The sequence below is a fragment of the Ranitomeya variabilis genome, chromosome 7, assembly GCF_051348905.1.
Source record: "Ranitomeya variabilis isolate aRanVar5 chromosome 7, aRanVar5.hap1, whole genome shotgun sequence".
Classification (NCBI taxonomy): Eukaryota; Metazoa; Chordata; class Amphibia; order Anura; family Dendrobatidae; genus Ranitomeya; species Ranitomeya variabilis.
In genome coordinates, this window is record NC_135238.1 from 201496559 (window position 1) to 201511669 (window position 15111).

Consider the following 15111-nt stretch of genomic DNA (forward strand, 5'->3'; position numbering starts at 1 on the left):
GCATACAGGTAAGAGAATGGTTACACCAGTCTTACCTGTATGCCTCATAGCTGTGGTGCAGATCTTAAAAAATTCATTTGATTGCCTACCTGTGCAGAAGATCAATGCAGACACTGCCCATAGAGGGGCGGACAGAGTTAGGGTAACCGCATGTGTGCATAGCGCACGTGCGGGATTACAGCACCAAACAGGTCAGTATGATGCTGATGGGAGAGAGTGAAGTCAGGAGGCAGTAATTTCTTCCAGGTACCGCATGCCCCAGAGCCTGGAAGAAATCATTACCATAAAACATAGTAAATAAATTTTTCAAGATCTACACCGCAGCTATGAGGCATACAGGTAAGACTGGTTTAACCATTCTATTACCTGTATGCCCATAGTAATAGATCAAAATTATCCAGCAGGTGACAGATTCCCTTTAAGTCAGGTTTTTATTGTAAATTGATTTATTTTTATTTTTTAAAATGTTGGCTCTTTTTGTATTTTAAAATTACTATGTACATAAAAAAAAAAAAGTGCAATAGGCCAAAGTTAAGGACTAAAAGGGGGATACAGTTCACAAGTCTGGCAGCCTGTGCATTAGGGTAAAGTCACACAACCGTTTTCTCTCTATTCTATAGAAAAACAGTCCAATCATTCTGATCAGAGTCTGATCAAAGTGGCATCAGTTTTTCTCGGATGTTGAAAGAAAAAAAAATGTTTTTCACCCTTATCTTTTATGTCAGTCAATGAAAATCAGACCACACTCGGATGTCATCTAAGTGCGGTCCGATAGTTTCATAGAACCGTAGACTTGCATTGCCAATTTTGATCCGACACTCGGATCAAAATCGGACATATCTCCAATTTTTCCTTTGGACCCGCTCCGCCTGAGGAAATAAATCAGACATGTGCATAGCCCCATAGAATATCATGGGTATCAGTGCTATCCATGAAAACCACAGATAGCACTCGTTCAAGATAATCGGTTGTGTGCACAAGCCCTTATTAGAGGGACTGAAATAATGACCCCAGTATCAGGTGCACGGAATCTCCTGGACCACAGAGTAGTGGTAGTAAATTCAAAAAGGTGATAAAATTCTAAAATTCCCAAACCTTTGGCCATAAAGTATAGTTTATCACTCATATACTTTATAACATTATGTGCTGATTTATTTATATTTGTGTGTGTTTTACAGGGGAGAAAATGACTCTAAGCATCTCGGTCCTGCTGTCCCTCACCGTGTTTCTTCTGGTTATCGTTGAACTGATCCCGTCAACTTCTAGCGCCGTGCCGCTGATCGGAAAATACATGTTATTTACAATGGTGCTTGTTATAGCATCAATTATTATTACTGTCATCGTAATTAACACTCATCATCGCTCGCCAAGTACTCACACAATGCCGCCTTGGGTGAGGAAGGTGAGTTAAGAAGACCCAGGGGCATTGCTAGGATCTTTAAAGATCAGGGGCACAATCTCAAACGCATGTGTCCTCCGCCATTTAAAAAAATGATGTACATAATGTATAGTCATTATATCACACTGTTAATGCAGTGCCAGGACTAAATATTACTTACGTACTGTGGTGAACAAAACACTATACAAAAACCATTACCACCAATAATACCACGGTACAAAGCCAAAACAATACTGCTGCATGATGACCACTGACATTACCATTACATAGTGAATATATATTATTATCAAAACACACACTACAAGACCAAAATTACCAATAATACCATTATACACCTACCACTATATAATACCGAAATTGTTCCGTCAAATTGGCACTAAATAAAAAAATATATTAAAAAAGACCACCATGTGGTGACCACCATATAATGCTAGACTGCAGGCTAAATAATGGATTACAGTTCAGGTAAATCCCATGACTTACAGATAATGTTCTTTCTGATTGAAGTCGTTCACTTTTCCTGTCTTTTCCATCTGGCCCAGAACGCCATGACAACTTCTTCCAGCCCAGACTAATCTTCAGAATTGATTATAGACACATTTGATGTCTCGCTTTTCCACTACCATCTCCAACTCTTTCCAACCTACACCAACTCCCCATACTCCTGCTCCCCTTCCTTTTGTACCTGCTGCTCCCTATTTGCCCCATAACTGCACATACTTTGTGGCACAGTGGCCCAATAGTTAAAAAAAATTGAATCACTACTATAATTGCCTTCCAAAAAATGCTGAAGACAATAGTGCTCCTAAAAATATTAGTGCCAGACAGCAATAGTGTCCTACACAGCAATAATAATTTTCTCAGTTCCTCCAAATTGTAATAGTGACCCCTTAGTGCTACCACACAGTAATAATTAACAAAAAAAGTGTCTACCAAATCATGAAAAATCTAATATAATCACATATTTTTGTACCTAATAATACCAAAATTTAAGCAGCAATCCACAGAAAAATTTTAAATTAATTAAACTTTATTCACAATTAATAAAAAAATAAACAAAAAAATTAAAAATAACATCAATTTCTAAAGATATGAATCACTATAAGTTGAGTGAGTCCGTGTGTAAGATGGAAGACAGCAAAAATCAGACTAAATGGTATTTAAAAATTAATTAAAAAACCAGAGGGGGAGAGAAGTGAAACAATTCCTAAATCCCATCCATTTTCCAATATAAAACCCCTCAAGTAAATCATGAATCATCATAGTCATAATACTGCCACTGTGAATCTACTAAGAAAGACAATCTCCACAGCCAAAGACTTGAACCCACTCATGGTGGACGGAGTTACATTTTAAACAATTAATGCCATATAACTGTACCTCAGGTTATAGGAACGTGGACTCCCCACACCCGACGCACGTTTTGCCCCTCGCTTCTCCTGGGGGCATGGCTATATGCATTGAGGGGTTCTCAACTATTTTCTGTATGGCTCAATATTTTATGGATGCATTATTTTAACTCCTCCGCTCTGGTGGTCTCACTCCGACGACTGTTGTGAATTCCGTTCTCGGGCTCCCTCCTGTGGTCATGAGTGGTACTGTGTGAGTTCTGTTCTTGGGCTCCCTCTGGTGGCCTTTAGCGCTTACTGCGGGTCTGTAGCTGGAATCCAGCTGCCTCGTTTGGCCTCTATTTAACTCCACCTGGACCTTCACTTTTTGCCTGCTGTCGTTGTATTCAGTACTGGTTATGATCTCTCTGGACTTTCCTTGTGACCTGTCTCCTTCTGGAGAAGCTAAGTCTTGCTAGTTCATGTTTGCTCATTATTTCCTTGAAAATGTTTCTCAGTATATGATGAGTTCTGTCCAGCTTGCTTATATGTAATTTTCTCGCTTGCTGGAAGTTCTGGGGTGCAGAGTTGCGCCTGTTATGACCCCAATGGCGAGGGTCTCAGAGATATCAGCAAGTCTGCGAAGTACAAAAATCCAGCTCATAGGGCAGTGGTAACTGGGTTGACCATATATCTACTCCTAACGCCAACCCTAGAAGTAGCCGGGAACATGCCTACGTTGGTCGCTAGATGTCTCGCGCAGCCGGAGAGCTAACTACCCCTAGAAGAGGAAAACAAAGACCTCTCTTGCCTCCAGAGAAAGGACCCCAAAAGTAGGATACGAGCCCCCCACAAATAATAACGGTGAGGTAAGAGGAAATGACAAACACAGAGATGAACTAGGTTTAGCACAGAGAGGCCCACTTACTAATAGCAGAATATAGTAAGATAACTTATATGGTCAACAAAAACCCTATCAAAAAATCCACGCTGGAGATTCAAGAACCCCCGAACCGTCTAACGGCCCGGGGGGAGAACACCAGCCGCCCTAGAGCTTCCAGCAAGGTCAGGATACAGATTATATACAAGCTGGACAAAAATAGCAAACAAAAACAAATAGCAAAAAGCAAAAAACAGACTTAGCTTAATGAAGCAGGAACCAGGATCAGTGGACAAGAGCACTACAGATTAGCTCTGATATCAACGTTGCCAGGCATAGAACTGAAGGTCCAGGGAGCTTATATAGCAACACCCCTGACCTAACGACCCAGGTGAGCATAAAAGGAATGACAGACATACCCAGAGTCAAATCCCTAGTAGCCACTAGAGGGAGCCAAAAAGTAAATTCACAACAGTACCCCCCCCTTAGTGAGGGGTCACCGAACCCTCACCAAGACCACCAGGGCGATCAGGATGAGCGGCGTGAAAGGCACGAACTAAATCGGCCGCATGAACATCAGAGGCGACCACCCAGGAATTATCCTCCTGACCATAGCCCTTCCACTTGACCAGGTACTGAAGCCTCCGCCTGGAGAGACGAGAGTCCAAGATCTTCTCCACCACGTACTCCAACTCGCCCTCAACCAACACCGGAGCAGGAGGCTCAGCAGAAGGAACCACAGGCACAACGTACCGCCGCAACAAGGACCTATGAAATACGTTGTGAATGGCAAACGACACCGGAAGATCCAGGCGAAAAGATACAGGATTAAGGATCTCCAATATCTTGTAAGGACCAATAAATCGAGGCTTAAATTTGGGAGAGGAGACCTTCATAGGAACAAATCGAGAAGACAGCCATACCAAATCCCCAACGCGAAATCGGGGACCCACACCGCGGCGGCGGTTGGCAAAACGCTGAGCCTTCTCCTGTGACAACTTCAAGTTGTCAACCACATGATTCCAGATCCGCTGCAACCTATCCACCACAGAATCCACCCCAGGACAGTCAGAAGGCTCAACATGTCCCGAGGAAAAACGAGGGTGGAAACCAGAGTTGCAGAAAAATGGTGAAACCAAGGTGGCAGAACTAGCCCGATTATTAAGGGCAAATTCAGCCAACGGCAAGAAGGTCACCCAATCATCCTGATCAGAAGAGACAAAACACCTCAAATACGCCTCCAGAGTCTGATTAGTTCGTTCCGTTTGACCGTTAGTCTGTGGATGAAAAGTGGACGAAAACGACAAATCTATGCCCATCCTACCACAAAAGGATCACCAGAACCTGGAAACAAACTGGGATCCTCTGTCCGACACAATATTCTCAGGAATGCCGTGCAAACGAACCACGTTCTGGAAGAACACAGGAACCAGATCAGAAGAGGAAGGCAGTTTGGGCAAAGGAACCAGATGGACCATCTTGGAGAAACGATCACATATCACCCAGATGACAGACATGCCCTGAGACACCGGAAGATCCGAAATGAAATCCATAGAGATGTGTGTCCAAGGTCTCTTCGGGACAGGCAAGGGCAAGAGCAACCCGCTGGCACGAGAACAGCAAGGCTTAGCTCGAGCACAAGTACCACAGGACTGCACAAATGACCGCACATCTCTTGACAAGGAAGGCCACCAAAAGGACCTGGCCACCAGATCTCTAGTGCCAAAAATTCCCGGGTGCCCTGCCAACACAGAGGAATGAACCTCGGAAATGACTCTGCTGGTCCATTTAGCAGGCACAAACAATCTGTCAGGTGGACAAGAGTCAGGCCTACCAGCCTGAAATCTCTGCAACACACGTCGCAGATCTGGAGAAATAGCTGACAGGATAACTCCTTCCTTAAGAATACCCACAGGTTCAGCGACTCCAGGAGCATCAGGCACAAAGCTCCTAGACAGAGCATCGGCCTTCACATTCTTAGAACCTGGTAAATATGAAACCACAAAGTCAAAACGGGAGAAAAACAATGACCAGCGGGCCTGTCTAGGATTCAGGCGTTTAGCAGACTCGAGGTACATCAGATTTTTGTGATCAGTCAAGACCACCACACGATGCTTAGCACCCTCGAGCCAATGACGCCACTCCTCAAATGCCCACTTCATGGCCAACAATTCCCGATTGCCCACATCATAATTTCGCTCAGCCGGCGAAAACTTCCTAGAGAAAAAGGCACAAGGTCTCATAGTAGCACAACCAGGGCTTCTCTGCGACAAAACGGCCCCTGCCCCAATCTCCGAAGCATCCACTTCAACCTGAAAGGGAAGTGAGACATCAGGCTGGCACAAAACAGGCGCTGAAGTAAACCGGCGCTTCAACTCCTGGAAAGCCTCCACGGCAGCAGGAGCCCAGTTAGCCACATCAGAGCCTTTCTTGGTCATATCCGTCAACGGTTTAACAACGCTAGAAAAATTAGCGATAAAACGACGGTAGAAGTTAGCAAAACCCAAGAACTTCTGAAGACTCTTAACTGACGAGGGTTGAGTCCAATCATGAATAGCTCGAACCTTGACTGGGTCCATCTCCACAGCAGAAGGGGAAAAAATGAACCCTAAAAAGGGAACCTTCTGTACACCAAAGAGACACTTTGAGCCTTTAACAAACAAAGAATTTTCACGCAAAATCTTGAAAACCATCCTGACCTGCTCCACATGCGAGTCCCAATCATCAGAAAAAAACAGAATATCATCCAGATAAACGATAAAAAATTTATCCAGATACTTCCGGAAAATGTCATGCATAAAGGACTGAAAAACTGAAGGTGCATTAGAGAGCCCAAATGGCATCACCAAGTACTCAAAATGACCTTCGGGCGTATTGAATGCGGTTTTCCATTCATCTCCTTGCTTAATGCGCACAAGGTTGTACGCACCGCGAAGGTCTATCTTGGTGAACCACTTGGCACCTTTAATCCGGGCAAACAAGTCTGACAACAACGGCAAAGGATACTGAAATTTGACAGTGATCTTATTTAAAAGCCGATAGTCAATACAAGGCCTCAAAGATCCGTCTTTTTTAGCCACAAAAAAGAATCCCGCACCAAGAGGGGAAGAAGAAGGACGGATATGCCCCTTCTCCAGAGACTCCTTGATATATGAACGCATCGCGGTATGTTCAGGTACCGACAGATTAAACAGTCTTCCCTTAGGAAACTTACTGCCTGGAATCAAATCTATTGCACAGTCACATTCCCTATGAGGAGGCAATGCACTTGACCTAGACTCGCTGAAGACATCCTGATAATCAGACAAATACGCCGGAACTTCCGAAGGCGTAGAAGTAGCAATAGACACGGGCAGGGAATCTCCATGAATTCCATGACAGCCCCAACTTGACACTGACATTGCCTTCCAGTCCAAGACTGGATTATGGGTCTGTAACCATGGCAACCCCAAAACAACCAAATCATGCATTTTATGCAGAACAAGAAAACGTATCACCTCCCGATGTTCAGGAGTCATGCACATGGTAACCTGTGTCCAAAACTGCGGTTTATTTTCTGCCAATGGCGTAGCGTCAATACCCCTAAGAGGGATAGGATTTTCTAATGGCTCAAGAACAAAACCGCAGCGCTTGGCAAATGACAGATCCATAAGACTCAGGGCAGCACCTGAATCTACAAACGCCATGACAGGATAAGACGACAGTGAGCAAATCAAAGTTACAGATAGAATGAACTTAGGTTGCAAATTACCAATAGCGACAGGACTAACAACCTTAGTAAGACGCTTAGAGCATGCTGAGATAACATGTGCAGAATCACCACAGTAGTAACACAAGCCATTCTGGCGTCTATGAATTTTCCGCTCATTTCTAGTCAGGATTCTATCACATTGCATTAAATCAGGTGCCTGTTCAGATAACACCATGAGGGAATTTGCGGTTTTGCGCTCCCGCAACCGCCGGTCAATTTGAATAGCCAGGGCCATGGAATCATTCAGACCTGTGGGAATGGGAAAACCCACCATCACATTCTTAATGGCTTCAGAAAGGCCATTTCTAAAATTTGCAGCCAATGCACACTCGTTCCACTGGGTCAGCACGGACCATTTCCGAAATTTTTGGCAATACACCTCAGCCTCGTCCTGGCCCTGAGACATAGCCAGCAAGGCTTTTTCTGCCTGAATCTCAAGATTGGGCTCCTCATAAAGCAAACCGAGCGCCAGAAAAAACGCATCAATATCAGCCAATGCCGGATCTCCTGGCGCCAGAGAGAAAGCCCAATCCTGAGGGTCGCCCCGTAAAAAAGAAATAACAATTTTCACTTGCTGAGCGGAGTCTCCAGAGGAACAGGGTCTCAGGGACAAAAACAATTTACAATTATTCCTGAAATTTCTAAACTTAAATCGATCTCCGGAAAACAGTTCAGGAATCGGTATCTTAGGTTCTAACATAGGATTTCTGGTAACATAATCTTGTATGCCCTGCACACGAGCAGCAAGCTGGTCCACACTTGTAATCAAGGTCTGGACATTCATGTCTGCAGCAAGCTTAAGCCACTCTGAGGTAAAGGGGAAAAGAAAAAAAAATGAGAGAGAGAGAAAAAAACTCAGAGCTTTCTTTCTTATAATCCCACTTCTGCAATGCATTTAACATTTAATACGGGCCTGGCAAACTGTTATGACCGCAATGGCGAGGGTCTCAGAGATATCAGCAAGTCTGCGAAGTACAAAAATCCAGCTCATAGGGCAGTGGTAACTGGGTTGACCATATATCTACTCCTAACGCCAACCCTAGAAGTAGCCGGGAACATGCCTACGTTGGTCGCTAGATGTCTCGCGCAGCCGGAGAGCTAACTACCCCTAGAAGAGGAAAACAAAGACCTCTCTTGCCTCCAGAGAAAGGACCCCAAAAGTAGGATACGAGCCCCCCACAAATAATAACGGTGAGGTAAGAGGAAATGACAAACACAGAGATGAACTAGGTTTAGCACAGAGAGGCCCACTTACTAATAGCAGAATATAGTAAGATAACTTATATGGTCAACAAAAACCCTATCAAAAAATCCACGCTGGAGATTCAAGAACCCCCGAACCGTCTAACGGCCCGGGGGGAGAACACCAGCCGCCCTAGAGCTTCCAGCAAGGTCAGGATACAGATTATATACAAGCTGGACAAAAATAGCAAACAAAAACAAATAGCAAAAAGCAAAAAACAGACTTAGCTTAATGAAGCAGGAACCAGGATCAGTGGACAAGAGCACTACAGATTAGCTCTGATATCAACGTTGCCAGGCATAGAACTGAAGGTCCAGGGAGCTTATATAGCAACACCCCTGACCTAACGACCCAGGTGAGCATAAAAGGAATGACAGACATACCCAGAGTCAAATCCCTAGTAGCCACTAGAGGGAGCCAAAAAGTAAATTCACAACATGCGCCCCTCACATCATGAGTCGGTGTGGGGGTTCTTGTAATCTCTGCGTGGATTATTTTTGATAGCATTTTATACTGACCGCACAGATCCCTTGCTATCTTCTGACTATTTAGTGTTAGCGGGCCTCATTTGCTTAAAACCTGTTTTCATTTCTACGTTTGTGTTTTCCCCTTAACTTACCGTTATTATTTGTGGGGGGCTGTCTAAACTTTGGGGTGATTTCTCTGAGGCAAGTGAGGCTTTGCTTTCTCTCTAGGGGTAGCTAGTTCCTCAGGCTGTGACGAGGCGTCTAGGATTTTAGGTAACGCTCCACGGCTGCCTATAGTGTGTATTGGTAGGATCAGGGTTGCGGTCAGTATAGCTCCCACATCCCCAGAGCTTGTCCAAAGGCTTTCTGTTACTTAGCAGGTCAGTTTGCGATCCTTGCCACCAGGATCATAACATTACAGCAGGCCTTAAAGTGTTGATGCATTGCAAAAGAGGGATAAGAGAAGCCTTGAGTTCATTTTTTTTTTTTTCCTCTACACTGTGTCTGGCCTCTCTCCTCCTCTTAATCTCTGGGTGGTTCAGAATTCAGCTGCAGACATGGACATTCAGAGTCTGTCCTCTAGTGTGGATCATCTTGCTGCAAGGGTACAAAGTATCCAGGATTATGTTGTTCACAGTCCTATGTCAGAGCCTAAAATACCGATTCCTGAGTTGTTCTCCAGAGATAGATCTAGGTTTTTGAATTTCAAAAATAATTGCAAGTTATTCCTTTCTCTGAGACCTCGTTCCTCTGGTGACCCAGTTCAGCAAGTTAAAATTGTTATTTCTTTGTTACTTGGTGACCCTCAAGATTGGGCATTCTCCCTGGCGCCAGGAGATCCTGCATTGCTAAATGTGGATGCGTTTTTCCTGGCGCTTGGATTGCTTTATGAGGAACCTAATTTAGTAGACCAGGCTGAAAATGTTTTGCTGGCTCTCTCTCAGGTTCAGGATGAAGCAGATATTTACTGTCAGAAATTCAGGAAGTGGTCTGTGCTCACTCAATGGAATGAGTGTGCCCTGGCAGCGATTTTCAGAAAGGGTCTTTCTGAGACCCTTAAGGATGTTATGGTGGGGTTCCCCACGCCTGCGGGTCTGAATGAGTCAATGTCTTTGGCTATTCAGATTGATCGGCGTTTGCGGGAACGCAAACCTGTGCACCATCTGGCAGTATTTCCTGAGCAGAAGCCTGAGTCTATGCAATGTGACAGGATTCTGACCAGAATTGAACGGCAAAATCACAGACGTCAGAATGGGTTGTGCTTCTACTGTGGTGATTCTGCTCATGTTATCTCAGCATGCTCTAAGCGCACAAACAGGTTCGATAAGTCTGTCACCATTGGTATTGTAGAGCCTAAATTCATTTTGTCTGTTACTTTGATTTGCTCTCTGTCATCCTATTCGGTTATGGCTTTTGTGGATTCAGGTGCTGCCCTGAATTTAATGGATTTGTCATTTGCCAGGTGCTCTGGTTTTGTCTTGGAGCCTTTGCAGTTCCCTATTCCACTAAAGGGAATTGATGCTACAGCATTGGCCAAGAATAAACCTCAGTACTGGACTCAAGTGACCATGTGCATGACTCCTGCACATCAGGAGGTGATTCGCTTTCTTGTGCTACATAATTTGCATGACGTTGTCGTGTTGGGTCTGCCATGGTTGCAGGCTCATAATCCAGTCCTGGATTGGAAAGCAATGTCTGTGTCAAGTTGGGGTTGCCAGGGAATTCATGGCGATGCTCCTTTGGTGTCAATTGCTGCTTCTACTCCTTCTGAAGTCCCTGAGTTTCTGTCGGACTACCAGGATGTATTTGATGAGCCCAAATCCAGTGCCCTACCTCCTCATAGGGATTGTGATTGTGCTATAAATTTGATTCCTGGTAGTAAGTTCCCTAAGGGACGACTTTTCAATTTATCTGTACCAGAACATACCGCTATGCGGAGTTATATAAAGGAGTCTCTGGAGAAGGGGCATATTCGCCCGTCCTCGTCCCCTTTGGGTGCGGGGTTCTTTTTTGTGGCCAAGAAGGATGGTTCTCTGAGACCCTGTATAGATTATCGCCTTCTAAATAACATCACGGTCAAATTTCAGTACCCTTTGCCTCTGCTGTCCGATCTGTTTGCTCGGATTAAGGGGGCTAGTTGGTTCACCAAGATAGATCTTCGAGGAGCTTATAATCTTGTGCGTATAAAACAGGGCGATGAATGGAAAACGGCATTTAATACGCCCGAAGGCCATTTTGAGTACTTGGTGATGCCTTTTGGGCTCTCTAATGCCCCTTCCGTGTTTCAGTCCTTCATGCACGACATCTTCCGAGAGTATCTGGATAGATTTATGATTGTGTACATGGATGATATTTTGGTATTTTCTGACGATTGGGAATCCCATGTGAAGCAGGTCAGGATGGTATTTCAGGTCCTGCGTGCCAATGCCTTATTTGTGAAGGGCTCTAAATGTCTCTTCGGAGTCCAGAAAGTTTCCTTTTTGGGCTTTATTTTTTCTCCTTCCACTATTGAGATGGATCCAGTCAAGATCCAGGCTATTTATGACTGGACTCAACCTACATCAGTGAAGAGTCTTCAGAAGTTCTTGGGCTTTGCTAATTTTTACCGTCGCTTCATCACTAATTTCTCTAGTGTGGTTAAGCCTTTGACGGATTTGACCAAGAAGGGTTCTGATGTGACAAATTGGTCTCCTGCGGCCGTGGAGGCCTTTCAGGAGCTGAAACGTCGGTTTTCTTCGGCTCTTGTCTTGCGTCAGCTGGATGTCTCTCTCCCTTTCCAGGTCGAGGTAGATGCCTCTGAGATAGGAGCAGGGGCTGTCTTGTCGCAGAAAAACTCTGATGGCTCTATGATGAGGCCATGTGCTTTATTTTCAAGAAAGTTTTCGCCTGCCGAGCGGAATTATGATGTTGGTAATCGGGAGTTGTTGGCAATGAAGTGGGCAATTGAGGAGTGGCGACATTGGCTTGAGGGGGCCAAACATCGTGTGGTGGTCTTGACGGACCACAAGAATTTGACTTATCTCGAGTCTGCCAAACGGTTAAATCCTAGACAGGCTCGATGGTCGCTGTTTTTCTCCCGTTTCAATTTCGTGGTTTCATACCTTCCGGGTTCGAAGAACGTGAAGGCTGATGCCCTTTCTAGGAGTTTTGTGCCTGACTCTCCAGGAGTTTCTGAACTGGCTGGTATCCTCAGAGAGGGGGTGATTTTGTCTTCCATCTCCCCTGATTTGCGGCGGGTGCTGCAGGAATTTCAGGCCAATAAACCTGACCGTTGTCCACCTGAGAGACTGTTTGTCCTGGATAGATGGACCAGTAGAGTTATTTCCGAGGTTCATTCTTCGGTGTTGGCGGGTCACCCTGGGATTTTTGGTACCAGGGATTTGGTGGCTAGGTCCTTTTGGTGGCCGTCCTTGTCGCGGGATGTGCGTTCCTTTGTGCAGTCCTGTGGGATTTGTGCTCGGGCCAAGCCTTGCTGTTCTCGTGCCAGTGGTTTGGTTTTGCCTTTGCCTGTCCCAAAGAGGCCTTGGACGCATATTTCCATGGATTTTATTTCGGATTTTCCAGTCTCTCAGAGGATGTCTGTCATCTGGGTGGTTTGTGATCGTTTTTCTAAAATGGTCCATTTGGTGCCCTTACCTAAGCTGCCTTCCTCCTCCGATTTGGTGCCGCTGTTTTTTCAGAATGTGGTTCGTTTGCATGGGATTCCGGAGAACATTGTGTCTGACAGAGGATCCCAGTTTGTGTCCAGATTTTGGCGGTCCTTTTGTGCTAAGATGGGCATTGATTTGTCGTTTTCGTCGGCCTTCCATCCTCAGACGAATTTCCAAACTGAACGAACTAATCAGACCTTGGAAACTTATCTGAGATGTTTTGTTTCGGCTGATCAGGATGATTGGGTGACCTTTTTGCCATTGGCTGAGTTCGCCTTCAATAATCGGGCTAGTTCTGCTACTTTGGTTTCACCTTTTTTTTGCAATTCTGGTTTTCATCCTCGTTTTTCCTCAGGTCAGGTTGAGCCTTCGGACTGTCCTGGGGTGGATTCTGTGGTGGATAGGTTGCAACAGATTTGGAACCACGTAGTGGACAATTTGACGTTGTCACAAGAGAAGGCTCAGCGCTTTGCTAACCGCCGTCGCTGTGTGGGTCCCCGACTTCGTGTGGGGGATTTGGTATGGCTGTCTTCTCGTTTCGTTCCTATGAAGGTTTCCTCTCCTAAGTTCAAGCCTCGTTTCATCGGTCCTTATAAGATTTTGGAAATCCTTAACCCTGTGTCATTTCGTTTGGACCTCCCAGCATCATTTGCCATTCATAATGTGTTCCATAGGTCATTATTGCGGAGGTATGTGGTGCCTGTGGTTCCTTCTGTTGATCCTCCTGCTCCGGTGTTGGTCAAGGGAGAATTGGAGTATGTGGTGGAGAAGATCTTGGATTCTCGTATTTCGAGACAGAAGCTTCAGTACTTGGTTAAGTGGAAGGGCTACGGTCAGGAGGATAATTCCTGGGTTGTCGCCTCTGATGTCCATGCAGCCGATTTGGTTCGTGCCTTTCATCTGGCTCGTCCGGATCGGCCTGGGGGCTCTGGTGAGGGTTCGGTGACCCCTCCTCAAGGGGGGGGTACTGTTGTGAATTCCATTCTCGGGCTCCCTCCTGTGGTCATGAGTGGTACTGTGTGAGTTCTGTTCTTGGGCTCCCTCTGGTGGCCTTTAGCGCTTACTGCGGGTCTGTAGCTGGAATCCAGCTGCCTCGTTTGGCCTCTATTTAACTCCACCTGGACCTCCACTTTTTGCCTGCTGTCGTTGTATTCAGTACTGGTTCTGATCTCTCTGGACTTTCCTTGTGACCTGTCTCCTTCTGGAGAAGCTAAGTCTTGCTAGTTCATGTTTGCTCATTATTTCCTTGAAAATGTTTCTCAGTATATGATGAGTTCTGTCCAGCTTGCTTATATGTCATTTTCTCGCTTGCTGGAAGTTCTGGGGTGCAGAGTTGCGCCCCTCACATCGTGAGTCGGTGTGGGGGTTCTTGTAATCTCTGCGTGGATTATTTTTGATAGCATTTTATACTGACCGCACAGATCCCTTGCTATCTTCTGACTATTTAGTGTTAGCGGGCCTCATTTGCTTAAAACCTGTTTTCATTTCTACGTTTGTGTTTTCCCCTTAACTTACCGTTATTATTTGTGGGGGGCTGTCTAAACTTTGGGGTGATTTCTCTGAGGCAAGTGAGGCTTTGCTTTCTCTCTAGGGGTAGCTAGTTCCTCAGGCTGTGACGAGGCATCTAGGATTTTAGGTAACGCTCCACGGCTGCCTATAGTGTGTATTGGTAGGATCAGGGTTGCGGTCAGTATAGCTCCCACATCCCCAGAGCTTGTCCAAAGGCTTTCTGTTACTTAGCAGGTCAGTTTGCGATCCTTGCCACCAGGATCATAACAGACGACCCCTTTTTCACCAACCACTGTTGCAATAGTAATAATGCCTCTTTCGTCTCCTAAGAAAGTAATAGTGCCTCCACTATGCTCCCTAGAGAGTAATAAGACCTCACATGTGCATATTACCAAGTAATTGTGCTACCCTATTGACCCTAGACACTAAAAATGCCTCTGTTCGCCTTTGAAGGGTATAATGCCCCTAACTCCCCCTTAAAGTAATAATGCCCCCGGAGTGCCCTGTAAATAATGATTACGCTAACTTTAATAATAATAATGCCATCTCTATAACTCTGTTGTAGCTGTTTCTTCTGACTCAACGTCAGATTACGGGACCGCCAGTAAGGTCAAATTGTGGGACTCGGCCCTCTCTCTGTCATGAGCACTCGAATAAAAGAAATGCATACAGGTCGTGAGCATAAACAATACTGTTTATTATCCTGTGAGCAGTTTTCTTATTCCATATATGCATTGGAAATTTCCATCAGCCTCCTCCTTCTGACAAACATGTTATGAGACTTTTAGCTTTGATGTCTTTCCCAGCGTACCACCCATAACACACAGTTTCTCGTAGCCTTTGTATATGAGACAGAAACATATTAGACTAAATATGAAACCTAA

At 45.1% G+C, this 15111-nt stretch overlaps 1 protein-coding gene across 2 annotated transcripts in view; it reads left to right on the top strand.

The window, feature by feature from the left end:
- The window catches only part of LOC143784424 (acetylcholine receptor subunit alpha-1-B), a 48625-nt gene that overhangs the window by 30131 nt on the left and 3383 nt on the right, over positions 1 to 15111 (top strand). For both annotated transcript variants that reach the window (XM_077272653.1, XM_077272654.1), the window contains one exon: positions 1179 to 1402. In XM_077272653.1, the coding sequence (XP_077128768.1) occupies positions 1179 to 1402 (224 nt within the window). The remainder of the gene's footprint in view (positions 1 to 1178; positions 1403 to 15111) is intronic.